Source organism: Dendrobates tinctorius, unplaced genomic scaffold (genome assembly GCF_039654945.1).
Source record: "Dendrobates tinctorius isolate UK_male_01 unplaced genomic scaffold, ASM3965494v1 ptg000383l, whole genome shotgun sequence".
Classification (NCBI taxonomy): domain Eukaryota; kingdom Metazoa; phylum Chordata; class Amphibia; order Anura; family Dendrobatidae; genus Dendrobates; species Dendrobates tinctorius.
The window spans coordinates 3,670,475-3,697,842 of record NW_027362049.1 but is presented as its reverse complement, the minus strand read 5'-3'; the positions used below and the strand labels follow the sequence as shown (position 1 = coordinate 3,697,842).

At 42.4% G+C, this 27,368-nt stretch overlaps 1 protein-coding gene across 1 annotated transcript in view; it reads right to left on the bottom strand.

Moving 5' to 3' along the window:
* The window catches only part of MGAT5B (alpha-1,6-mannosylglycoprotein 6-beta-N-acetylglucosaminyltransferase B), a 252,906-nt gene that overhangs the window by 55,958 nt on the left and 169,580 nt on the right, over window positions 1-27,368 (bottom strand). The window contains exons 5-13 of the mRNA XM_073563170.1: window positions 23,891-24,000; window positions 20,047-20,120; window positions 18,835-19,002; window positions 18,008-18,172; window positions 17,721-17,890; window positions 17,429-17,560; window positions 16,947-17,080; window positions 9,304-9,434; window positions 4,867-5,022 (exon numbers count right to left, since the gene is read on the bottom strand). Of these exons, the coding sequence (XP_073419271.1) occupies window positions 4,867-5,022; window positions 9,304-9,434; window positions 16,947-17,080; window positions 17,429-17,560; window positions 17,721-17,890; window positions 18,008-18,172; window positions 18,835-19,002; window positions 20,047-20,120; window positions 23,891-24,000 (1,240 nt within the window). The remainder of the gene's footprint in view (window positions 1-4,866; window positions 5,023-9,303; window positions 9,435-16,946; window positions 17,081-17,428; window positions 17,561-17,720; window positions 17,891-18,007; window positions 18,173-18,834; window positions 19,003-20,046; window positions 20,121-23,890; window positions 24,001-27,368) is intronic.

The window sequence follows — 27,368 nt, the reverse complement described above, 5'->3', positions numbered from 1 at the left end:
TTGCAACAAGGTGGAACTCCACCCTGCACATGGTGGAGCGGCTGTGCGAGCAGAGGCAGGCCATAATGCATTTGTGGGAGGATACACGGCCAGGCACTTTGAGAGCAGACATGGAGTTGACAGGCGTGCAGTGGTCGAAGCTGAAAGACCTTTGTAAAGTCCTTCAGTGTTTTGAGGAATGCACACGGCTGGTAAGCGCAGACGACGCCATCCTAAGCATGAGCATCCCACTTATGCGTCTGCTCATGCAAACTTTGACGCACCTTAAGGAGCAGGCGGCTGCAGCCAATGTTGATGAGGAGGAAGAGGAGGAGGGAATCCTTGATGACATTCAGCCATTGTCTGCTCAGGGACCTCTCCTGGACGAGGTGGAGGAAGAAGAGGAGGAGGAGGAGGATGATGGGGATGATTACTTAGGGGAGGAGGATGCATCTCGTGGGGCAAGTGAAAATGTTGGCGTGGCAAGGTCTGGTACAGGGTTTGTGCGTGACTGGAGGGATGTGGATTTGCCAGAAAGTGCTCCTCCACCCAGCACTCGCAGTGCATCATTGACACCGGAAACATTGGCCCACATGTCAGATTATGCCTTGCAGATCCTAAAAAGGGACCCCCGCATTGCCAAAATGATGAACGATGACGACTACTGGTTGGCCAGCATCCTGGATCCACGCTATAAAGGCAAATTACAAAACATCATGCCACAGGAGAACCTTGACCTAATATTGGCTAATAAACAAGCAACTCTGGTAAATCGGTTGCTTGAGGCATTCCCAGCACACAGCAGCGGTGATGGTTCTCACACGAGCCGTACGGGCTGGGGGCAGCTTGGCAGAGGTGTTCGTGGTGCACACAGCAGAAGTGGCGTTGGAGACAGGGGTTTCATGACAATGTGGTGGACTGATTTTTCAAATACCGCTCACACAACTGGTAATACTGCATCGATGGAAAGTGACAGGAGACAGCAGTTGTCAACTATGGTTACAAACTACTTTTCCTCCCATATCGATGTTCTCCCACACAGGTCATTCCCCTTTGACTATTGGGCCGCTAAACTGGACACCTGGCCTGAATTGGCCCAATATGCCTTACAGGAGCTCGCTTGCCCAGCTGCAAGTGTGCTATCGGAAAGAGTCTTCAGTGCAGCTGGATCAATCCTGACAGAAAAAAGGACCCGTCTGTCAACCCAAAATGTGGATGATCTAACCTTCATTAAAATGAACCACGCATGGATTTCCAAGGATTTTGTCCCACCTTCCCCTGATGACACATAGGGTGACAGAAAAATGGCTTGCTTTGGTCCACCTCTTCCTGGTACTTCACCTATTTCGCCTTTTGCATCAGCTGAATGTCCAACATCAACATATGCCACTTTCTAAAACTCCCTAACTGTGCTGCCTCCCCCCCATGGCCGGGGTCACCACCTACCGCACGACACCGTGCGAGTGCCGTTGCCCTGGACAGGTGGGTAGGCCGACTCTTGGGCGCGGGCACTGGCACAGGGTCCCTCATAGTGCAATCAAGTGTCTCTGACGGTGGTGGTGCACACCCGCCGTCAGACACACCGCTGTACTATGAGGGGCCCAGTGCCAGTACCGACGCCCACGAGTGGGCCCCCCTTGCTTGGGCAGGGCCCCAGCATTTGCAATCTTTACCTCTCCCTGCTCCTCCGCTGTGTAATCTGGGCCGTCAAATCCATACTGTGCCTGACACCATCTGAGCCTGCCTCCTGAGACATATATTTTGAATGTGTACGCTATCCATACATGTTATCCGGGGATACGGTACCCTTTCTAACCTTTGTGCAATCACGTGCAATCCATACTGTGCCTGACACCGTCTGAGCCTGCCTCCTGAGACATATATTTTGAATGTGTACGCTATCCATACATGTTATCCAGGGATACGGTACCCTTTCTAACCTTTGTGCAATCACGTGCAATCCATACTGGGCCTAACACCGTCTGAGCCTGCCTCCTGAGACATATATTTTGAATGTGTACGCTATCCATACAAGTTATCCGGGGATACGGTACCCTTTCTAACCTTTGTGCAATCACGTGCAATCCATACTGGGCCTAACACCGTCTGAGCCTGCCTCCTGATACATATATTTTGAATGTGTACGCTATCCATACATGTTATCCGGTGATACGGTATCCTTTCTAACCTTTATGCAATCACGTGCAATCCATACTGGGCCTAACACCGTCTGAGCCTGCCTCCTGAGACATATATTTTGAGTGTGTACGCTATCCATACATGTTATCCGGGGATACGGTACCCTTTCTAACCTTTGTGCAATCACGTGCAATCCATACTGTGCCTGACACCGTCTGAGCCTGCCTCCTGAGACATATATTTTGAATGTGTAAGCTATCATACATGTTATCCGGGGATACGGTACCCTTTCTAACCTTTGTGCAATCACGTGCAATCCATACTGGGCCTAACACCGTCTGAGCCTGCCTCCTGAGACATATATTTTGAATGTGTACGCTATCCATACATGTTATCCGGGGATACGGTACCCTTTCTAACCTTTGTGCATTCACGTGCAATCCATACTGGGCCTAACACCGTCTGAGCCTGCCTCCTGAGACATATATTTTGAATGTGTACGCTATCCATACATGTTATCCAGGGATACGGTACCCTTTCTAACCTTTGTGCAATCACGTGCAATCCATACTGGGCCTAACACCGTCTGAGCCTGCCTCCTGAGACATATATTTTGAATGTGTACGCTATCCATACAAGTTATCCGGGGATACGGTACCCTTTCTAACCTTTGTGCAATCACGTGCAATCCATACTGGGCCTAACACCGTCTGAGCCTGCCTCCTGATACATATATTTTGAATGTGTACGCTATCCATACATGTTATCCGGTGATACGGTATCCTTTCTAACCTTTGTGCAATCACGTGCAATCCATACTGGGCCTAACACCGTCTGAGCCTGCCTCCTGAGACATATATTTTGAGTGTGTACGCTATCCATACATGTTATCCGGGGATACGGTACCCTTTCTAACCTTTGTGCAATCACGTGCAATCCATACTGTGCCTGACACCGTCTGAGCCTGCCTCCTGAGACATATATTTTGAATGTGTAAGCTATCATACATGTTATCCGGGGATACGGTACCCTTTCTAACCTTTGTGCAATCACGTGCAATCCATACTGGGCCTAACACCGTCTGAGCCTGCCTCCTGAGACATATATTTTGAATGTGTACGCTATCCATACATGTTATCCGGGGATACGGTACCCTTTCTAACCTTTGTGCATTCACGTGCAATCCATACTGGGCCTAACACCGTCTGAGCCTGCCTCCTGAGACATATATTTTGAATGTGTACGCTATCCATACATGTTATCCGGGGATACGGTACCCTTTCTAACCTTTGTGCAATCACGTGCAATCCATACTGTGTCTGACACCGTCTGAGCCTGCCTCCTGAGACATATATTTTGAATGTGTACGCTATCCATACATGTTATCCAGGGATACGGTACCCTTTCTAACCTTTGTGCAATCACGTGCAATCCATACTGGGCGTGAGAACGGCTGGCGAGCTGTTAAGCAAGCTACAGCACCTGTCCAGACAAGTACAGGGATTCCCTAGCGAGGAGACTTATTTGATTGTTTTCAATGTTGGGACAGCAATTTTTGGGGAGCACTATACTCTGGAGAATGATAGATGGGGCCCACCATACACTGGAACATTCCAAAGGTGGACATCAGACACTGGAGCAGCATTTACAGGGCCCATTATACACTAGAGCAGTAGAAATGGGGCCCATTATGTTTGGAGCATTATTTGGGCCCATAAGACAGTGGAGCTTCATCCATGGGGACCAACATATACTGTAGCATTATGTGGAGCTCATCATATACTGTTTCAAACATTATATGGGACCAATGATTTTGTATGGAGAAATAGATGGGCCTCGTCATGAGATGTAAAAAGTGAGGTATTTTTCATTGTACTATACCGCTATTTCTCTGCCGTATCGGAGCATGATGAGTTGTGGTATGTGTTAAAGGGGCGCTCTTTCGCCCAGGGCACATGAAAACCTGCAGCCAGTCCTCCCCCCCCACAACTTTAGCCAAATAACCCCCATTTTTCAGTGCGTAACTTGTATTATGAAGTTAATTAAGGTTGACAAGCTTAAGTAAGAAGAATTGATGCTTTTGGCATTCAAATGGGCACTGTAGGTGTGTTTCCTGTCCTCCTCTCACTGCCGACTTTTATTCCCCATTGACTTACATTGGGTTTCGTGTTTCGGGACGACCCCGACTTTTCCCTATAATCGGACGATCTTGCTCGACCCGACTTTTGGAAAAGTCGGGTTTCATGAAACGAAACGCGACCCTAAAAAACCAAAAGTCGCTCAACTCTATTAACTACCTTTTAACTTCAGTCTAGTTTGTCATTGGTAACGTTTTTACAGATAGTCACTTATTGGCAAATTTTATACAAAAGTATATTTGTACCCATGCTACAGGTGCAAATCCCGACATGACCACAAGTCTGATAACTCTAACTGAAAGAATCATAGATCCCTTCAATGCTAACAGATCTGGTCATTAGACTTATGACTGTGCAATAATGTGCCCATATATAAATAGTTGACTGTCACAGTAAATTGGCCAAAAGGTGTATGTTATGTTTAAACCGCTTTTCCATGTCTAATGTTAAAGCTTATTGAAAGGTCTAAAACAATCAGGGTGGGAGCAAATACTTCTATCAGGCACTGCGACTGTTGTAGACTTAACTTACAAGCAGACATAACCATGCAAGTTCACTGCTAAAGCTGTATACTAATAGAACTGTTGATCCCCTCCAACACATCTCTCACCTTGGCCTTCTTCAGGAGCAGCTGGAGATCCTGCTGTGGCAGCAAGCCATGGTTTTTAACAAAGGCAGGAACTTCAGGGGGCCTCTGGGTCTCGAAATAAACAGTCCCATGTACTTCCATGTGCTTGTGTAGTACTGCCAGAAACTTTTCTTTACCCTAGAAGACATCATAGAATGTCACATTAATTGGAGTCAGCAAATACAATAAGAGGAAATACAAAATAAAAAAAACAAATCCCTGTTTGTTCCACTCTTCCTTTCTGGTATGCAACATGAAATATGAAGGACTTATCCATTTCTAGCTTTGGATGAAAAAAACATTGCTAAACAATTTGCACAATTTTTCATAACTGAAGGAAATTTTGTATCTTGGACATCCACTTTCAAAAAAATATTCTAAAAATATAACCTCTTTTTTCTATAACAATTATCCATAGGGAAGCCCCTCCAGACTTTCTATTGAATATTTCTATACAGGCTGTTCTTTCTTCCCTAAGGGAGACTGTTGAGACCTCCAGTCATGTGACCTGTTTGTCATTTTATTATATTATCATAATGACCCCTTTAAAAGCCTTGTCCACTTTCTATCAGCCTCTCCATATGGAGAATAAGGCAATGTATATACAGGTGCTTCTCACAAAATTAGAATATCATCAAAAAGTTAATTTATTTCAGTTGTTTAATGCAAAAAGTGAAACTCATATATTGTATAGAGTCATAACAAACAGAGTGATCTATTTCACGTGTTTATTTCTGCTAATGTTGATGATTATGGCTTACAGCCAATAAAAACTCAAAAGTCATTATCTCAGTAAATTAGCATACTTTAAAACACCAGCTTGAAAATATTATTTTAAAATCCAAAATGTTGGCCTACTGAAATGTATATTCAGTAAATGCACTCAATACTTGGTCGGGGCTCCTTTGGCATCAATTACTGCATCAATGCGGCATACCAGAAATTGTTAAGGGCTTCATAGCAAAATGTGTGAATACGGTACATATGCACATGCCAATTTTAATAATTTGATCCCATAAATTTAATTTATGCCTATATTTTTCTCACTTCACCAACTGAAACTATTTTGTGCTGATGCATCACACACAAATAGAATTACATAAATATTTAAACACAGGTTGCAATGTAACAAAATAGGTGAAAATCCAAAGGGGTAAATATTTCGCAAGCCACTGTAGTTATCAACCCAATGATCTAGATGGCAACATCTCATTTTATGATGGACAAGTAATTATGCGAGAGTGAGATGAGGGATGTAGACATAAGTACATACCTGCAACTGTGTCATGTCATCAGGGAAGAATTCATAGGAGAAAGAGAGAAGGGAGTAATTCATAAAACTATCAATTTTGGGGGAAAAAATGGAGAAGACAGATTTGATGGAAATGCTGGTATAAGACAACAAGAACAGTTTTCTCAGACATATAGTATGTATGTATGTGTGTAATAATGTGTAAAATGAAGTTAAAGTATTGAACTGTTTTGAATAATATTTTTTTGGGCAATCCAACTAAAAATCTGAATTTGGTGTTCTCTTGCATCTTTATGTCATCATGATATATTGTACACTAGTATGTAGTGATAGCTGATAAAACAACAACATAGATATTGAAAGATCTTAGGGTCACATATAGAAAAGATGTTAAAGTATATAAATAGCAGAGATGAAAAATATTAGCAGGTAACATTACATAACTGGTTTAATACACTGGTATACATATGATGAGAATGACACAATATCTGTACACTTAGAATTACAGAGAATCTGTCACTGGGGTTTTGTTATCTATTCTGAGAGCAGCATGATGTATTGGCAAAGTATTTACTTAGCTGCTTGCTTCAGTTTTGAAAAAAAAAATCACAGTTTTATCAGCAGGAGATTCTCACTAGAGGACTAGTAAACCTGCTGCCCTGTAGTCCTCCATATTCTTGAGCTCTGCATAATGCCGCCCCAGGGCCGGACTGGCCATCTGGCAATTCTGGCAAATGCCAGAAGGGCCTGTCTGGTCGTGGGCCGCCTTGTCTGCTGCGTTGTTAGCAGAATTGGTGTTCTAAAGACATCCATACTGTTAAGAGTTGTGATGGAACACAAAGTTGCTAACTCCGTCACTTACCCCAGCAGGCCATGGGTATCATTAGAAATATTGGTCTTGTAGTAAATCTTCCTTTCCTCCATCCAGGGTAATATTAGTAATATATCCCATCTGGGGCTTGGGGACGGGGACAACATGGGCCTGTGTGATTTCAAATGCCAGGGCTGAATTTCAGGCCCAGTCCGTACCTGTCCCGCCCCCACCACTGATCGGCAGCTTTCTGTGTACAATGTGTACAGTGGGGAAAAAAAGTATTTAGTCAGTCAGCAATAGTGCAAGTTCCACCACTTAAAAAGATGAGAGGCGTCTGTAATTTACATCATAGGTAGACCTCAACTATGGGAGACAAACTGAGAAAAAAAAATCCAGAAAATCACATTGTCTGTTTTTTTTTCATTTTATTTGCATATTATGGTGGAAAATAAGTATTTGGTCAGAAACAAAATTTCATCTCAATACTTTGTGATATATCCTTTGTTGGCAATGACAGAGGTCAAACGTTTTCTGTAAGTCTTCACAAGGTTGCCACACACTGTTGTTGGTATGTTGGCCCATTCCTCCATGCAGATCTCCTCTAGAGCAGTGATGTTTTTGGCTTTTCGCTTGGCAACACTGACTTTCAACTCCCTCCAAAGGTTTTCTATAGGGTTGAGATCTGGAGACTGGCTAGGCCACTCCAGGACCTTGAAATGCTTCTTACGAAGCCACTCCTTCGTTGCCCTGGCGGTGTGCTTTGGATCATTGTCATGTTGAAAGACCCAGCCACGTTTCATCTTCAATGCCCTTGCTGATGGAAGGAGGTTTGCACTCAAAATCTCACGATACATGGCCCCATTCATTCTTTCATGTACCCGGATCAGTCGTCCTGGCCCCTTTGCAGAGAAACAGCCCCAAAGCATGATGTTTCCACCACCATTCTTTACAGTAGGTATGGTGTTTGATGGATGTAACTCAGTATTCTTTTTCCTCCAAACACGACAAGTTGTGTTTCTACCAAACAGTTCCAGTTTGGTTTCATCAGACCATAGGACATTCTCCCAAAACTCCTCTGGATCATCCAAATGCTCTCTAGCAAACTTCAGACGGGCCCGGACATGTACAGGCTTAAGCAGTGGGACACGTCTGGCACTGCAGGATCTGAGTCCATGGTGGCGTAGTGTGTTACTTATGGTAGGCCTTGTTACATTGGTCCCAGCTCTCTGCAGTTCATTCACTAGGTCCCCCCGCGTGGTTCTGGGATTTTTGCTCACCGTTCTTGTGATCATTCTGACCCCACGGGGTGGGATTTTGCGTGGAGCACCAGATCGAGGGAGATTATCAGTGGTCTTGTATGTCTTCCATTTTCTAATTATTGCTCCCACAGTTGATTTCTTCACTCCAAGCTGGTTGGCTATTGCAGATTCAGTCTTCCCAGCCTGGTGCAGGGCTACAATTTTGTTTCTGGTGTCCTTTGACAGCTCTTTGGTCTTCACCATAGTGGAGTTTGGAGTCAGACTGTTTGAGGGTGTGCACAGGTGTCTTTTTATACTGATAACAAGTTTAAACAGGTGCCATTACTACAGGTAATGAGTGGAGGAAAGAGGAGACTCTTAAAGAAGAAGTTACAGGTCTGTGAGAGCCAGAAATCTTGATTGCTTGTTTCTGACCAAATACTTATTTTCCACCATAATATGCAAATAAAATGAAAAAAAACAGACAATGTGATTTTCTGGATTTTTTTTTCTCAGTTTGTCTCCCATAGTTGAGGTCTACCTATGATGTAAATTACAGACGCCTCTCATCTTTTTAAGTGGTGGAACTTGCACTATTGCTGACTGACTAAATACTTTTTTTCCCCACTGTATATGCTGAAAGCAGCCAATCAGGTGTGGGGTTATACAGAGCTCATCATTCAGAGAACTGGTTGATCTGGAACAGAAATATCTGTGATTTTATCAAAACTGCAACAAGTAGCCCAGTAAGTGCTATATCGCTGGAATCAGGGTCTCTGTCCCTGCATTACATTGCTCTCAGATGGGCTAGCAAAAACCTGTTGACAGATTACCTTTGAAAGCAAAGCCCTAACAAACGTTTTTGACATTGTGGAAGCCGTGCATTGGCTGTTACCATTTGCACATTTTTTCAGGGAATTTCTTGGAGTCATAGCATTGGGAAAGTTTGGACAGTAACTCTAAAGGGGTTAAACTGAATGTTTTAGTAATCCAAACTGCAATTTATGCTTACATTATGATATATCCATTTTAGGAGTCACATATAGAAATATCAGACAAGCAGATGAGTATGGAAACATTTACGTGTAAGGGTGTTGGGACAGAAAAGAGTCTACCTTCCACATAGCAGCTTCCTTTCCATACACCACAGCCATGTTTCTGACCTTGTTCTGGGCCACGTGTTGACGCTCAGTTTCATTCAGTTCATCTGTTACAAACCCCATAAAGGAATTATCCGGTGTGTGAGCTGCAGAACAATGACACAGAGATGAAACAGGCAACCAGTAGCCTCAATACCCAAACTGCGAATAGGAAGCTATAGGGGACACAGTCACGCAAATAGATGCATGGAAATGCTATCCGATACAAGGAATCGAGCAGTGCAGCAATGGAGGTGCAGGAACGCAGAAAATACAGAGGGGAAGCAGACTCAGCAAAATGGACGTGCAGTAACACAGGGTGCCACAAATGCAGGAATAGTGCCGAGAGCTCCATGCCGGAGTGCCATCATCATCTGATCCCATGATTGAATCATCAGCTATAGAAGAGCACTGTAGGCCCATAACACCATAACTATATATGTATGTATATGTGCCCTAAATTACCTATGGAACTATTCATAGTCATAGTGACTGATACAGCAAGGTCTGTCAGACTGGTAAGTAAGATACCTAAAGCAAATTTTACCATGATCATGCCTAGACCTGTAGGAGGAGCAATGTTGATAATATAGAGTCTGAAGCATTGCTGTACGGCAATGCTACTGCTTGTACCAATGCTGCAGAAAGGGCAGCACAGAGTGCTGCACCAGAAGTGTGTTGATATGGCCGTCTTGCACTTTATAACAAATTCCTGTTGCATTAATAAGTACGGTAGGCTATGTTGCATAAAGCCTACCCGCAGACAGATGTAATGCACCACTAGTGCTATAAATCAAAGACTGATGTTGCTAGCTCTTTTTGGAACCCCTTGAAAATAAAAGCTGATCCTAACAGGATATTCCTAAAATTATCTTTCCATACTCTCAGAACCTTTATAAACTGTTTATAGTGTTCATTTCAGGGTGTGTGCACACGTTGCGGATCTGCAGCGGATTTGACCCTGCGGATCCGCAGCAGATACTGCTGCGGTGTACAGTACCATTTTAGTCTATGTAAAAAGAAAAACGCTGTGCACACGTTGCGGATTTTTCTGAGCGGATTTGCTGCGGATTTAAATCCGCAGCATGTCACTTCTTTGTGTGGATTCCGCAGCCGTTTGGCACCAGCTACATGACAGGTGCCAAACCGCAGGGCAAAACCACAGGTTAATCCGCAGTAAATCCACAGATAAACCGCAGGTCATTTGACCTGCGGATTTAGACAAATCTGCGCAGTAAAATCCACAGCAGAATCCGCAACATGTGCACACACCCTCAGTATCTCCAGTTTGTACAATAGTAGTCATGCAGTGTGGCATAATACTAATGGATAAAGATGTCTGATGAAGAGATGTTATTTCCCTACTATTATTTAGGGCATGAACATACATGTAGACAGCGTCACAGCAATGAAAAGGCCGAAAATCTTATGGACAGGTAAGCTGCCATGATTTTCCGACAGATTACTTAAAGTTGATTGTAAATGTACAATTTTATTAGAGGGAATCTGTCAGAAGGATCAACCCTTGTAAGCCGTGCATATGGACACGCAAGTCATAGGAAGCTGAAAAAAATGATACCTTCATATCTGTGATTAGATGTCTTATTAAAGAGAAATTTACATTTTGTTAATATGTATATCAGCTGTTCAGATTCATGGGCTGGACACTGATCTGTATAAGAATCTGCCTCCAGAGCTTAATTTAACCCCTTTCCAACACTTGGCGTAGTAGTACGCCGATGTTGGACTCACTCCCTTTGATGTGGGCTCCGACGCTGAGCCCACATCTTTTCTGGCACATGTCAGCTGTTTTGAACAGCTGACATGTGCCTATAACAGCCCTGGGTGGAATCGTGATCCACCTGTGTCTGTTAACTAGTTAAATGTTGCTGTCAATTTATATTGTTGTCAATAAATGTTGCTGTCAATGTTGCTGACATTTAACGAGCGGTTCCGGCAAGTGCGCCGGAAATCTTGTCCATCGGTGACCCCGTCACGTGATCGTGGGTCACTGATGGGTTGGCATGACAACCAGAGGTTTCCAGGAGACCTCTATGGTTGTTACTGCCAGACTGCTATGACTGTCGCCCAGTGGTCGGTGCTCATAGCAAGTGAGTAATTCTGCTACATAGAGGCGATCTGATCATCGCCTGTATGTAGCAGAGTCGATCGGATTATGGCAGCTTCTATTCTCCCATGGAGACTATTGAAGCATGCCAAAAGTAAAAAAAAGTTTTTATTAATAGTAAAAAAATACATACATATATACCGTGTTTCCCCGAAAGTAAGACCCTGTCTTACATTAATTTTACCCCAAAAAGTCCCACCCTGTCTTACTTTCGGGGGAGGTCTTACATTAGCCGAAAAAAAATGACAATTTCTTTTTAACCAATAAATTAACATTTATTAACATGCTGTTATACCCCATAACAGTGCCGTATCCCACTGCACACAGTCCCACACCCCATAACAGTGCCGTATCCCACTGCACACAGCCCCACACCCCATAACAGTGCCGTATCCCACTGCACACAGCCCCACACCCCATAACAGTGCCGTATCCCACTGCACACAGCCCCACACCCCATAACAGTGCCGTATCCCACTGCACACAGCCCCATACCCTATACAGTACATGTTTCCCTACTTGGTTTTTAAATGCTGGACGTTTTCCTCTGCGGTGCGGCTGTGGGTGCGGAAGGCCTGTGCTGCAGGGAACGCTGTGCCAATCAGCAGGGAAACAGCGGTGACGTGGGGCTGGGGCGGCCAATTACAGCCCGAGCTGCTGGACCAATCAGTGCTCGAGCCGGGGGCCGGCGGTGACGTGGGGAACAGGGGCGGCCAATGAGCTGTTGAGCTGGGCGGATTGCGGGGTTAACACGGCGAGTTAACCCCATGAGCGCTGGACCCGCCCAGCTGCACCTGAGGACACCTCTGGCGCCTGGGGACCCAATGGGGGACAGCGGCGGCCCAAAGGTAAGGGCCTTACATTTCACAGCGGCCCCCAACCCTGCCTTACATTCGGGGGAGGCCTTACATTGAAGGACCCCCCCGTAAACCCACCCTGTCTTACTTTCGGGGGGGTCCTACTTTCGGGGAAACACGGTATATATATATATATATATATATATATATATATATATAATAAAAGTTCAAATCACCCCCTTTCACCCCATTCAAAATAAAGCAATAAAAAAAAATCAAACATACACGTATTTGGTATCGCCGCATTCAGAATCGCCCGATCTATCAATATAAAAAAAGAATTAATGCAATTGCTAAATGGCATAATGAGAAAAAAGTCAAAACGCCAGAATTACATTTTTTTGATCGACGCAACATTGCATTAAAATGCAATAACGGGCGATCAAAAGATCCTATCTGCACCAAAATGGTATCATTAAAAACGTCAGCCCGGCATGCAAAAAATAAGCCCTCACCCAACCCAAGATCACGAAAAATGGAGATGCTACAGGTATCGAAAATGGCACTATTCTTTTTTTTTTTTAACAAACATTGGAATTTTTTTTCGCCACTTAAATAAAAAAGAACCTAGACATATTTGATGTCTATGAGCTTGTAATGACCTGGAGAATCATATTGGCAGGTCAGTTTTAGCATTTAGTAAACATGGTAAAAAAAAAAAAAACGACTGTACTTTTCACTGTTTTTGCAATTTCACTTGGAATTTTTTTCCTGTTTTCCAGTACATGATATGTTAAAAGCATTGGTGCTCCTCAAAAGTTCAACTTGTTCCACAAAAAACAAGCCCCCACATGGCCATTTTGACCAAAAAATAAAGTTATAGCTCTGGGAAGAAGGGGAGCAAAAAATAAAAATGCAAAACCTAAAATACCTCTGGTCATTAATAGGTTAAATGACAGGGGGCATTACCAATGCTAGACATGTATCTATTACAGGACAGTAGATCTGAACATTGTTTCCTTACAAACACATTTACTGCAGCTCTTACAGCTCTGCTGTATTGCAACACTGTTAGTGATATGGAAGCTGAAGCACTGAGAAGAAACTGCAGATGTGTCAGCTATAACCACAAACAGCTCTGCATTGAGATCTGGAGAGCAGGGAGCGGCCATTACATATCACACTGGTAACTCCCCTTTCATTTATCATAATGTCTTTAGGCAGACTCTCAAGGAAGTCAGTGTGCTGCCCATAAATCTTAAGAGCTCGTTTACATAGAAAAAATTGTAGATTTCTCTGGAATAAGACATCAGATCGCAGATATCAAGGCGACACTTCATTTAGCTTCCTATGACATACATGTCCAAATAGACGGCTTAAGAGGCATAATCCTACTGACAGATAAAGAAGCACTCCTAGTGAAATTTTAATCACTAATCCTTTCTAAATATGTATGTAATGTAATGTAGGTACATTTTAAATACATGCCGATCAATGTCCTCCGTTCCCAACATTTCTCCGTGTTTCTGGGCCTCTTCTGGGTCACATGACTTTAAATATGACTGGCTGGATCACACAGAGGTTTTATGTGTGGACCGAAAGTCGCTTTCACAATGTAAGTTGTTCTGAGATTCCATAGTCTAACATTGGTGGAAGTAGCATTGCCCTACACAGTAGTCCGCCGTGAGCCAGCAAAGAAGAGGAGTGCTCAAGCAGCTCAGAAAAGGACCAGAGCATTGCTGGAAATAATCAATCAGTAAGTATTTTGTTGCTTCTACTCTATATGACTCTACTCTATGCCTACATGACATATATTTAGATAGGATTAGGGGATAAGGATTTGTCAGAAGAATAAACTTGCAAAAAAATAAACCTTTAACAATAGGCAATCATTTAACAATCAATTTAAAATAATCCAAGAGAAAATTGCATGGCTTACCATGTTTTTGGCTTCATGGCATTCGCTGCATGTGTTCCTACCCGTAATCAGAGAGTAGAGCAGCTCCCCATCTGGTGGACTTGCCACAACCATGGATTACATCCAAAAATTGGTATAATTGCCATTGGATCTAACTTTTCTCATATAGATATTCTTACAGATCTTCTTTATGGGAAGATTTGAAACCATATAATATGCTTGCATACACAATTTGACTTAAAAACTTCAAAAACTGTACTGTGCGGCTCAGCAAAATCTAATTATGCTTTGCCCACATTATAATTTGGTATAACTTACTTAACTCATATCATTAAAGAAGTGCTCCTCCCATCAAAATTTTTATCCTCTTAATATATCAGTCCTCATATTATATAGCACTGTGTACTTACAATTGCTCATTTTGCCCTTTTACCAAGATAATTCTTTTCCATTAGGTCTATGACATCATGTAATTAAAAATATGCAAACAAAGTCCGTGGAGCCTCATTTAAGTCTCAAACACGGGACTAGCCAGATCTTCCTCCAGGGAAGGACTCAGCCAAGGAGTGGCTCCTTTCAGAAACTACCATTACCACCATATTAAGTGGCCCTTTAAGTCAATATCCAGCTCTTTACGAGTTTACAGATATGACAAGGGAAATACCAAGGCCAGGTATCCATCCACAGACAGCTGTTTCGGGGTGTTGCCCCTCATCAGTGTGGAGTAGGATTCTGGCTAGGTGGGAGCAATGCCTAGTAGACCAACATCACAAAACAATCACTGATCTCAGGGAGACCAGTCAAAGAAAACACTGTGGCAGCTGGCAAAGGCGCTCAATCAGTGAAATCCTAGGTGCTTTGCTCCCTGGGAAATACGAATATGCAAATAAAGTCTGTGGAGCCTCATTTAAGAGTCTCAAACACGGGACTAGCCAGATCTTACTCCAGGGAAGGACCCAGCCAAGGAGTGGCTCATTTCGGAAACCACCATTACCACCATATTAAGTGGCCCTTTAAGTCAATATCCAGCTCTTTACGAGTTTACACATATGACAAGGGAAATACCAAGGCCAAGTATCCATTCACAGACAGCTGTTTCGGGGTGTTGCCACTCATCAGTGTGGAGTAGGATTCTGGCTAGGTGGGAGCAATGCCTAGTAGACCAACATCACGAAACAATCACTGATCTCAGGGAGACCAGTCAAAGAAAACCCTCTGGCAGCCGGCAAAGGCGCTCAATAAGTGAAATCCTAGGTGCATTGCTCCCTGGAAAATACGAATATGCAAATAAAGTCCGTGGAGCCTCATTTAAGAGTCTCAAACATGGGACTAGCCAGATCTTCCTCCAGGGAAGGACCCAGCCAAGGAGTGGCTCCTTTCGGAAACCACCATTACCACCATATTAAGTGGCCCTTTAAGTCAATATCCAGCTCTTTACGAGTTTACAGATATGACAAGAGAATTACCAAGGCCAGGTATCCATCCACAGACTGCTGTTTCAGGTTGTTGCCCCTCATCAGTGTGGAGTAGGATTCTGGCTAGGTGGGAGCAATGCCTAGTAGACCAACATCACGAAACAATCACTGATCTCAGGGAGACCAGTCAAAGAAAACACTGCGGCAGCCGGCAAAGGCGCTCAATCAGTGAAATCCTAGGTGCATTGCTCCCTGGGAAATATGAATATGCAAATAAAGTCCGTGGAGTCTCATTTAAGAGTCTCAAACACGGGACACATAATTAAAAACTGACTATCTGAATCCTTCTAAGCTCTATATAGAAACAGGAGGTCAATTTTCCCTGTATGAGTCATAAATCACTGCAAACCTTCCTGGCAGGCGGAGGAGGGAGCAGCAGGGTCAGGAGTTGAAGATATGAATCATTAATGCAGGGAAAATGCAGGGAAAAAGAGACTTCCTGTTTCTACAAAGAGCAGAGAAAAGACAAGAATTAACTGGGTAGAAAGGCAAAATGAGTAATTGTAAGACACAGTGCTGCATAATATGATGACTGCAATATATTAAGAGAATAAAAACTTTCATGGGAGGAGGAGTGCTTCTTTAAGGTCAAACAATTCCTCATTAGCCATTCCTCAAACTACATTTTGTAGTAAACTCTTTGTGTAACCAGATTTGCCAATAAATGAATGTGCTATTTCATAAATCACACTTCCACCTCTCACTTCCCTGTCCTGCAATTACTCCAAATGAGCTTCATGCCATTTACCACTAATATAGAGCAGAACACTAGATAATGTAAATGCTTTCTTCCAATTGTTGTCAGTTCTAATAATGAAAAACAATGCATGTGCCTAATAAAGTTAAGATAAATGAACTCCACGGGGCATAGATGGCAGCTCACTCACACGAAGAGAACAAAGGGGAAGTTTCATTAAAAGGTAATTTATTTTTTTGTAAATTGATTGCCCTTATTGTAATACCCATTTACTATATTAATTGTTCTATGTTGTTCAGCATAGACATCTTGTATTATATATCTGTAGAAATCCAATGATTTTGGGTTATGGCTGGATGTCTGGCGCCCTCTGTAGCTATTGCAATAACTGTATTGGAAAACAGTGAAGGAAACTGGCAATGTAAGGAAATGATGGGCCAACTAATATCAAGCGATACTTCCCCTTTATTTACTAGGTGATTAATACATTTTGGGATATCTTTTTTATACCATATATATATGAAATCATGTAGCATGCTTAGCAAGATGTCAGATCACTTCAGTTTAACCCCCCCCCCCCCCAGAGTTCTCTTCCCAAACTCACGGAACATTGTCATGAACTGTTTGGGGTGCAGGTTCCAGTATCCCCAGTTTGTGCGGTAGCCGTGGAGTGTGGCATACTCTTCATGGTTATACGCTGGCTCTGTCCCAAATGTGTCGACCACACGAAGACGGCACCTGCAGGAGGGGGGTGTTCATGGTGTGGACCCTCTGTAAGGGGCCAAATGTCGTTGTGGAGTGCAGGGATCTATTTATTTATGGGGTGTCAACATACATTAAAGCATAATAGGTAACTATGGGTAACTAAAATTTTGAGCATATTCGCTGGAGGAACTCTGGGACAAGTCAAAAGTCAAAGTAAACCATCGAGTAGCCAAATGATGCCACAGGAGGTCACATATCTCTATTTTACGTCAAGGTGTCGATAGGAAGTCCATGGTCAAAAAAGCCTGGACGCCCCAGATATAGTTGCAGAATTCATTACATATCTGGGTCCATGGCCTCTAATTAAACTCATCCTCTCACCTGTACTTCCTGAAGGACAGTCCCATGTGCTGCTTCATCTGCTGCATGCCATGATAGTCTGTGTAGATGAGATCAAAACTTAGAGGTTCTGTTAGTGGACAATTTCCTCTTCCAGGAGGGACACCTAAGTAACTACAAGGAAGAAAATGTCAGAACAGAGGAGTGTCTTCAATGTGGTCAAGAAAGATCTTAAAGTAAAGAATCAGCATAAAAAACAAACTAACTCTCAATCTTCCGGCATGACAGCTGATATCTGGAGAAACTGATAGCATAGCACCATTGCTGTCCTCACCTTTGCAACTCCTTCACAGACACTGTTATTTTAAGACTGTGGCCCAACACATAAAGAGCTGCAAGAACGTCTGCCCACTGCACCATCTCCCCCAGCGGTCCACCTTTCAACACTCTAGGACTGAAAACATCACCGGACTCCTCTGTCAAAAATCCAATATGGACTAGAATCTAACAAGATAGCATGGAAAAATTGCTTAATCGATCATTGGGTAAAATAAAGAAACATTAAATGTGTAGACGTAAGACTAGCTTAAATGGGGTAAATAGAATTGAAAGTTTTCATACTTGTTTCTGCTCATGTGGTTTATCTTGAATCTTGGCCTCTAACTTCCTAGCAGCAATAAGCCATTGAGCCTCAAGCCTCCTCAGTCTTTTTTTCATGAAGATGAGAGATTCTTTACCAGTTCCCATTGGGTCAAGGAGAGAGGAGAGTTCTGTGCGAAAGGCCGCCTGAGAAAAGGATAGCCCATGAGCATTGAGGGTTACATTATGTAAGCATTAAGCAGACATTTGGGGAAAAAATTTTAAAAAAAACTTTCATATAAGAGGTATTGTCTTGGGGCCTTGGTCAGTTATAGCACAAGGTAAACCTAGGAAAAAAATGTTCTCCATTTGCTAATCTGAAAATCACAAATGAATCATGTTTCTGTAAACTGAGTTTACAGAAATATCAGAAAAGAGCTACAACTAAAGATGAGTTTGTAATGAGACAAAGCTCACCTCTTTAGTGTGTTAGTTATAATCACACACAGTTCTGAAGCAAGATCAGGAGAGCAGACTGTTAGTCATTACATGTCTCACATTAGTAATGCCCACTTTTACTTAAAATAAGCTCTGGAGGCAGATTCTCATTGCGATCAGTGTCCAACCCATAGATCTTAACAGTTTATTTACATATTAAGAAATAAATGTGGATTTATCTGGAATAAAACATGGGATCCTGGTTATCAAGGTATCATTTTATTCAACTTTCTATGGCTTGCATGCCCATTCATATGGCTAAGGAGAGTTAATCATACTGCCAATCTCTGTTTAAATTAAGTCACACAAAATTTTAAGTAATAGGGTATATACCAATTATATTTGGAAAATCAACAGTTTTCTATTCATACCTGTTTTTTAGGGTGGGGTTTGAAAAATGGACTGATAGATTGATTTCTCCATGGTAAAACTGGACAGAACCATTCCACCTCACTGAGGTACACCAAAAATGAACACTCTGTACCATCCACTCCATAGAAAGCGTAACATGGATCTGATGTCCATCGTGATCGCATCCACTGAAATGGCAAAGAGTTGTTAACAGATGGATAATTCTAACTTCAAGATGATGCGCTTGACAGTAAAAATTAGTAACTATTAACTGCTTTCAGATTACCAATAGACTATAAACATCCAGGGGGTCTGCATTCTACTACAAACTGACATTCTAAACATCACTGTATAGTACAGCAGCTGCATAATATAAAGCAGCTCTGGTAGTGGGGATTCGGCTTTCAGATTTCCCAATGATCAATTAATTGTTGTTTGCATAGAGGGAGCAGGAGCTGTTGGGTCCTAAGAGAGGGAGCAGGAGCTGTTGGGTCGTAAGAGAGGGAGCAGGAGCTGTTGGGTCCTAAGAGAGGGAGCAGGAGCTGTTGGTTCCTAAGAAAGGGAGCAAGAGCTGTTGGATCCTAAGAGACCAGGTCAGCTTTGATTTGCAGCCAGGAGGCTATATTTCCCCTATAACTAGGGTTAATATACCATCCCTAGTTACATGGGAATTCAGATAAAAAAAAGGGTTTAAATGCTCAAATGCCACCCAAAAGTTTTTTTTATGATGCTATAGGGTGCAGAATGTGTCAATTCAACAAATAAAGACCAAGAAAAAAAACAATTTTTAAAAGCCAAGGCGAATCCAAATTCAGGTAACTAGCTGAGCCTGTGCCAAAAAATATAACAAACAAAAACATTATATAAGGTAACAAATTTTAAAATGTATTATGGTGATCTTTCGTAGTCATAAAAAAATGTGAAAACAGACACTTAGGTGCGTGATTTCTCACCAATTTCACCTGATATCAGCAAAAATAAAAAGAAAATATGAAAAGAACATTACATTTAGAACCCAAACATCACTAAAAAAATGTAAAAATTAATTAAATATGCAAACAAGAAACAAATATTATAGCTCTGTAAAATGAATAAGCGAATAAAAAATACGAAAATGTGCATGGTCAAGAATGGAGGTAAATGGTCTGTCTTGACCTGGTTAAATATATCTTAAATATGACAGCTCAGAAATAAAGGGAATTTATTACTAGCATTATTTTTAATACACTTACCTCCACTTTTCCAGAGCAGTCTGGGAATCGAGGGTCCCTTGGGATTTCACATATATCCCTCTGACCTTCAATAACTAAAGTACATATTAAGAACTCAACAAGTCAAAGAAAAGAAAGAGCTAGTACAAAAAAAGCTGTCAAATATATGGCAAAAGCAACAACATTGAGACCCCTCTTCAAGAAGACACGTTAACAGACAAGTACATCACTATAGTACAGGACATATTACTGTAGAACAGTGACCTCAAAACTAGGCTCCTCCAGTCGAGAGACAGGACATGCTGGGAGTTTAGCTATGCAACGCTCAAGTGTCATAGTTCATAGACTACTGCTATGAGCAGATTCTTCTAGACTACGCTATCATCCCTCCTCAGCCTGCGTCTTTCCCTTTTATAAACTACAGGTTACAGATTTTAGTGTTTTAGTGAATGTTAGTGTAGTACAAGAGCGGAGTCAAGCATTTTGATAGTTTTACTGACTAATACTGTACACCAAGTTTATGCAAAGACTCAATATGGATACACTTGACCCTTAGTTTTCAAGACTTCTGCAATTCGCCCTGGCATGTTTGTCCACACACCTTTTTAGGATTAAGCAAAGGTTCTCGATGTTATTAAGAACTGGTAATTTTCCTGATCATGCATACAAAAGTGTCAATGTTTTGTTCACTGAGCCATTTAGTTATATCTTTTGAATTTTGACATAGTGATCCATTATGCTGGAGAAAGCATTGTTCATCACCAAATTGCCCCTGGGAGAAGTTTCGCTTGGAGGATGTTTAGATCCCATTCTTTATTCATGGCAGTGTTGTTACGCAAAATTGTGAGTGAGTCCATTATCCTGGATGAAAAGCAACTCCATACAAGAATGGTCTGAGGATGCCTAACTGTTGATCTGACACAGGACACAGCTTTTCTTCTCTAGAAAATCATTGTTTCAGATGTTGCAAATAGTCATTGGAGAACATAACTTTACCCCAGTCCTCTGGAGTCCAATCCCTGCACTTCCTGCAGAATATCAGTCTGTTCTTGATGTTTTTCTTGGAGAAATTTTTTTTCCTACTGGCTGCCCTTATTGACACCAGGCAAACTTCCAAAAGCATTTGACTCACTTTTCCTTCAGATGCACCGATCCTGCTACCATTCTTGAGCAAGATCTCTGCTGTTGTTGAACCAATCCTATAACTAAGTCTTCTTTAAGAGAAATTGCTGGACTTTCTTGGGCATCCTGAAACTTCAGAGTAATTGAACCTCTCTCTTTGAAGTTCTTGATGATCTGGTAAATGATTGATTTAGGAATATTACAAGCAACAACATCCTTGCCTGTAAAGCCCTTCTGATGCAAAGCATTGGTGACTGCATTTGTTTCCTTGGACTTAACCATGATTAACAGAAGAAGAGAATGATTTCTAGCTCCAGCTACATTTTTAAGCAACCAGTCTGCTATTAATTCAATCAGAATGACAGTATCAATTGGCTTGTCCTTGTTAATATTTTCTCCTGAGCTAATGTAAAGATCATTGAAATTATGTAATCAAGTCATTTTGTGGGAGGTCTGAAATTCAGTAGAAATTGGATTTTTCTGACTAAGTTAACTTTCATGCCAAGGAATGACTTTGTAATTCATCTGATCACCCTTCATAACAATCTGAAATTCAAGCAAATTACCAATATAAAACATGGTATGTTTCTCTCTGAAAAGCCACAGTGTTTCAGAGTCAAACATACCTGGCTGAGTTCCTACAACCAATGACTGATACATGCTACCTGTGGATTGGGCAGCATGTATCAGTTGACAGGTTCACTTTATTTAAAAGTGATTAAATAAAAGAAACTTTACAGACATGCCTTTATTTAGTGGTCTAATTTTCTAATGACAGGTTCTATTCATTGTGTATTAATAAACTAAAGTTGGGAAAAAGTATTTAGTCAGCCACCAGTTGTGCAAGTCTTCCCACTTTAAAAGATGAGAGTGGCTTGTAATTGACATCATAGGTAGACCACACTATAAGAGTCAAAATGAGAAAACAAATCCCTCCAAAGGTTTTCTATGGGGTTGAAATATGGAGACTGGCTAGGCCACTCCTGGACCATCATATGCTTCTTACGAAGCAACTTCTTCGTTGCCCTGGCGGTGTGCTTGGGATCATTATCATGCTGAAAGACCCATCCATGTTTCATCTTCAATGCCCTTGCTGATGGAAGGAAGTTTGCACTCAAAATCTCAAGACACATGGCCCCATTCATTCTTTCAAGTACATGGATCAGTCGTTCTGGTCCCTTTGCAGAGAAACTGCCCCAAAGCATGATGCTGCCACCCCCATGCTTCATAGTAGGTATGGTATTCTTTGGATGCAACTCAGCATTCTGTCTCCTCCAAACACGACATGTTTTGTTTCTACCAAACAGTTCTATTTCGGTTTCATCAGACCATATTACATTCTCCTAATACTTTTCTGGATAATCCAAATGCTCTCTTGCATGCTTCCGACAGGCCTGAACATGTACTGGCTTAAGCAGGGGGACACGTCTGGCATTGCAGGATCTGAGTCCCTGGCGGCGTAGTGTGCTACTAATGGTAGCCTTTGTTATGGTGGTCCCAGCTCTATGCAGGTCTCCCCATGTGGTTCTGGGTTTTTTCGCTCACCGGTCTTGTGATCATTTTGACCCCATGTGGCGAGACCTTCCGTGGAGCCCCAGATGGAGGGAGATTATCAATGGTCTTGTATGTCTTCCATTTTCTTATTATTGCTCCCACAGTTGATTTCATCACACCAAGCTGCTTGCCTATTGCAGGTTCAGTCTTCCCAGCCTGGTGCAGGGCTACAATTTTATTTCTAGTGTCCTTCAACAGCTGTTTGGTCTTCACCATCGTGGTGTTTGACTGTTTGAGGTTGTGGACAGGTGTCTTTTATACTGATAACTAGTGCCATTACTACAGGTAATGAGTGGAGGCGAGAGGAGCCTCTTAAAGAAGAAGCTACAGGTCTGTGAGAGCCAGAAATCTTGCATGTTTTTAGGTGACCAAATACTTATTTTCCACCATAATTGTCAAAATAAATCTTGCCAAATCAGACAAGGTGATTTTCTGGATTTGTTTTCTCATTTTGACTCTCATAGTTGTGGTCTACCTATGATGTTAATTACAGGCTTCTCTCGTCTTTTTAAGTGGGAGACCTTGCACAATTGGTGGCTGACTAGATACTTTTTTGCCAACTGTATAGATTTTTTTTTTTATTATTTTTTATTAGTATATTGCCTCCTTGATTTTTTTTGCTAGTTATAATATTTGATGGAGTAATAATCTTTATAATAATCTTTATTTTTATATAGCGCTAACATATTCCGCAGCACTTTACAGTTTGCACACATTTTCATCACTGTCCCCGATGGGGGCTCACAATCTAAATTCCCTATCAGTATGTCTTTGAAGTGTGGGAGGAAACCGGAGTACCCGGAGGAAACCCACGCAAACACGGGGAGAACATACAAACTCCTTGCAGATGTTGTCCTTGGTGGGATTCAAACCCAGGACCCCAGCGCTGCAAGGCTGCAGCGCTAACCACTGAGCCACCGTGCTGCCCTAAAGTATGGAGTGGATAACAGTGATTTTCCCTAATGGTGATTGAGAGGCACATAACTATATGATTTCGTAGCTCACACTGTAATTACTGTATATACCATGGAAGTTATATTTGTATAAACCACTGCCTGTAGTGCATTTTATATTGCACTATTACATGTGGTCTCATAAAAAGTGCAATAATCTTCAGATACTTCATACTTTAGCACTGCAGTTCTGTTTAGAGACACATATGGCTGGTATGGCTGGCACTCCTCCTCACCTTTTCCTCTCAGGAGGCTGTTCCGCAAGATCTGATCAACTTTGACTGCGATGTCAGACACATTCTGAGCAATTGCCTGAATCTTCTCCATCAGTCCCACTGAGTGCACACTGCAAGACACATATACACATTGCTAACAACAGGCGGTCATATTATTTTATTATCTGTCAGTTATTTTCTCATAATAATTTTGTTGGAAATGTGTCTTGTATTTCTGTCCAAAACTCTGCCATAGTTCACGATTATAAGCAAAAGTCCTCAAAATCTCATTTTGTCTGACGACAATTTATAGTGAATCCATAATGTTTTATGAATGTCGAGTTAGATAATTGAGCCAGGAATGTGCAGTTAGATCATAATGTAAAATCAGGATTTTCAAGAGATTTAGCAATTACATAGACGGCCAAATCAGATGTGACTTATCCAATCTGATCTATATTTCAGTAATGAAATAATGTCACATATTCAAGGCCCAGTAATACAATATGAAGATCACAACCCCATACTGGCAGTAGAGTAAAATAGGTTATTATTAGTGATGAGCGAACTCGTTACTCGCCAGAGTATCACGGTATTCGGTGTACTCGGCGAGCACCGAGCATTTCCGGGATTACTCGACGGGAACTCGAGTCTCCACCCAGCTTTTTTGGCGGACTTTACAGACCCAATCACAATGCAGGGATTGTCTGCCAGAAAATGAAATGCCGCAGCCATCTTTGTTGTGGTCGTGAAGTGATTGGCTGGCCGCACAGCATCATCAGGAGTATAAGAGACCGGAAGCCGCCTTGCTCGGTGCATTCAGCTCCGGATTTAGATAGTGTAGGGAGAGCTGCTGCCGAGATAGGGTCAGAATTAGGGATTTATTAGTCAGTGTGGGGTCTACCATCGTAAACTACTCAAATCCAGATAAACCAATAGTCCTTCTAAGGACTAATTCCGGAGTATAGTATATAGGTTCCAGTGTTAGGTAGGCAGGGTAGTGTACGGCGCTCTATACACATCAGTGCAAGGCCTGCAGGCACTATATGTGTGTATATAGATCATTGCATACATCAAGAGGGTCCATTCCCTTTCTGTATTCTGGTGCTACTGCTGCTACCTGTAGGATATATTGGTCGTATATACCTAGCCTCAGGTGTATTTGGCTTTGAAAATTTTTGAGGCCAGGGCTAATAGAGATTTTTTTATTGCAAAGCAATCCAGGGCACTATTTTTTTTCCTCCATTTGCTTTTTGACAGTGCACAATACAGCCAGATCCTTTTCCTAGCACAGCATGAAAATCCAGCAATTTTAAAGGGGTCCCAAACATCCCTTTTGAGTGCGCAGAGAAATATTTAATTTTTATGTGGTACGGTTGAGCAGATTTTTTTTTTGAGTGTCTTACACAATTTCGTGACACTATTTTGCTGAACCCCCCCAAAAATACATACAGGCCACATATTTTACAGACAGGTATATCTGTGACACGCCTCATCCATCCGTCTGTTAAAAATTTTGGTCTTTTTAGCCCTAAATTCAATTTTTTTTGCTGTCTGGCACTGTAGTTATGTACAGCAGTATTTAGCCAAAAAGTAAAAAAATTACAGACCACACATTTGTCGTAGTGGTATCTCCGTTACAGTTCATATCTGTGCGTGCTCAAAGTTTGGCCAGTTTACGGCAGTTTCCTTTCTTTGTCCTGGGTGTCACTGTACTTATATACAGCACTATGTTGCATTATTTTAAAAAACAGGTCATATTTTACAGTGGGGTCTAACTCTGACATGCCTCATACATCCATGTGCCAAAAATTGAGGCATTTTAGGCCTAAATTCCCTTTTTTGGGCAGTCTGTCACTCTCGTTATATCCAGCACTCTTTTGCATCCACAAAAAAAAACAAAAAAAAAACATTTTACAGTGTGCTTTTCAAAAAACGTTGACCAATTTGGTTAAGCGCATGAGCCAGGCATAGCACATGTGTGAGCTCGCCTCACCACAGAGCAGCCACCAGGCTCCAGCCATTGTCACACACAACCATGCCTGGCTGTGGGTTCAGTTGTCTCAGCCACCGATCTGCCTGCTCTTTCAGAGCTGTCCACAACTCTTCAGCAATTTGGGGTTTGTCACAGAAGCATATTAGCTTCAGCACAGCCTGTTCCGCTTTTATTTGGCAGTGCTGCAGTGCTTTCAACTTGTGACTGATGTGCTACCTTTTGTAGCTGGAGGCTGAAGAGGAGGAGAAGGAGGAGGAGGTGCAGGAGCTGTAGACTGTGGGGGCAACCCAGCTTGACATAGGGCCCGCAATACTCGGGGTTTGGGAGGACATGCACCTTACCAAGGACAAAATGGGTCCCGGCTTCCAATATGTTAACCCAGTGTACGGCCAGTGAAATGTACCATCCCAGACCACAAGCACTTGTCTGCGTATTTGTGGTTAGGTGGACTTTCCAAGTAACAGCATTGTGGAGGGCATGGGTAATGTTGTGGAATATGTGCCTGTGTAATGCCGGGACGGCACACCGGGACAAATATTCCCGCATGTTTGTGCCCTCGGGGTGATACTCGACTCTGCCCTCTCTTTCAAGCTAAGATCTAAGCCCTTGCCTCCTCCTGCCCAATACAACTCAAAAACATTTCCTGGATCCGTACATTCCAAGAAAATTCAAAAATGTTTGTGCACACCCTCATGATCTCCCACCTCGACTTGCAACCTTATACTCTCTAGCCTCCCCTCTAGCACTCTTGCACCACTCAAATCTATCCAAAACTCTTCTGTCAGAGTAATCCAACTGTCCCTCCGTTATTCCCCAGCCTCTCCTCTCTGCCTGCAAAACAGAAGCCGCGGAGACACCATCACATGTTTCTCAACGCAAGCAATGACCAGCCAGGTCTTTCCCCGGGAAGGAACAACCACGGGAAGGGCAGTCTCCAATGAAGGAAACCACCTATGCCAAAACATGGTATCCATCCACAGATAGCTGTTTCGGGGTATTGACCCTCATCAGTGTGGAGAAGGAAACTGGCTGGTAGGAGCAATGCCTAGTAAAAGACTGTGAAAAATGAGGATAAATGAACTCATGGAGATCAACATCCAACACTGCAGAGACACCATCACGTTTTTCTCAACGCAGTGATTCTAGAGCACTGCCCCCATCCCTTATGGGAAATATGCAAAACATGCAAAACAGAAGCCGCGGAGACACCATCACATGTTTCTCAACGCAAGCAATGACCAGCCAGGTCTTTCCCCGGGAATGAACAACCACGGGAAGGGCAGTCTCCAATGAAGGAAACCACCTATGCCAAAACATGGTATCCATCCACAGACAGCTGTTTCGGGGTATTGCCCCTCATCAGTGTGGAGTAGGAAACTGGCTGGTAGGAGCAATGCCTAGTAAAAGACTGTGAAAAATGAGGATAAATGAACTCAAGGAGATCAACATCCAACACTGCGGAGACACCATCACGTGTTTCTCAACGCAGTGATTCTAGAGCAC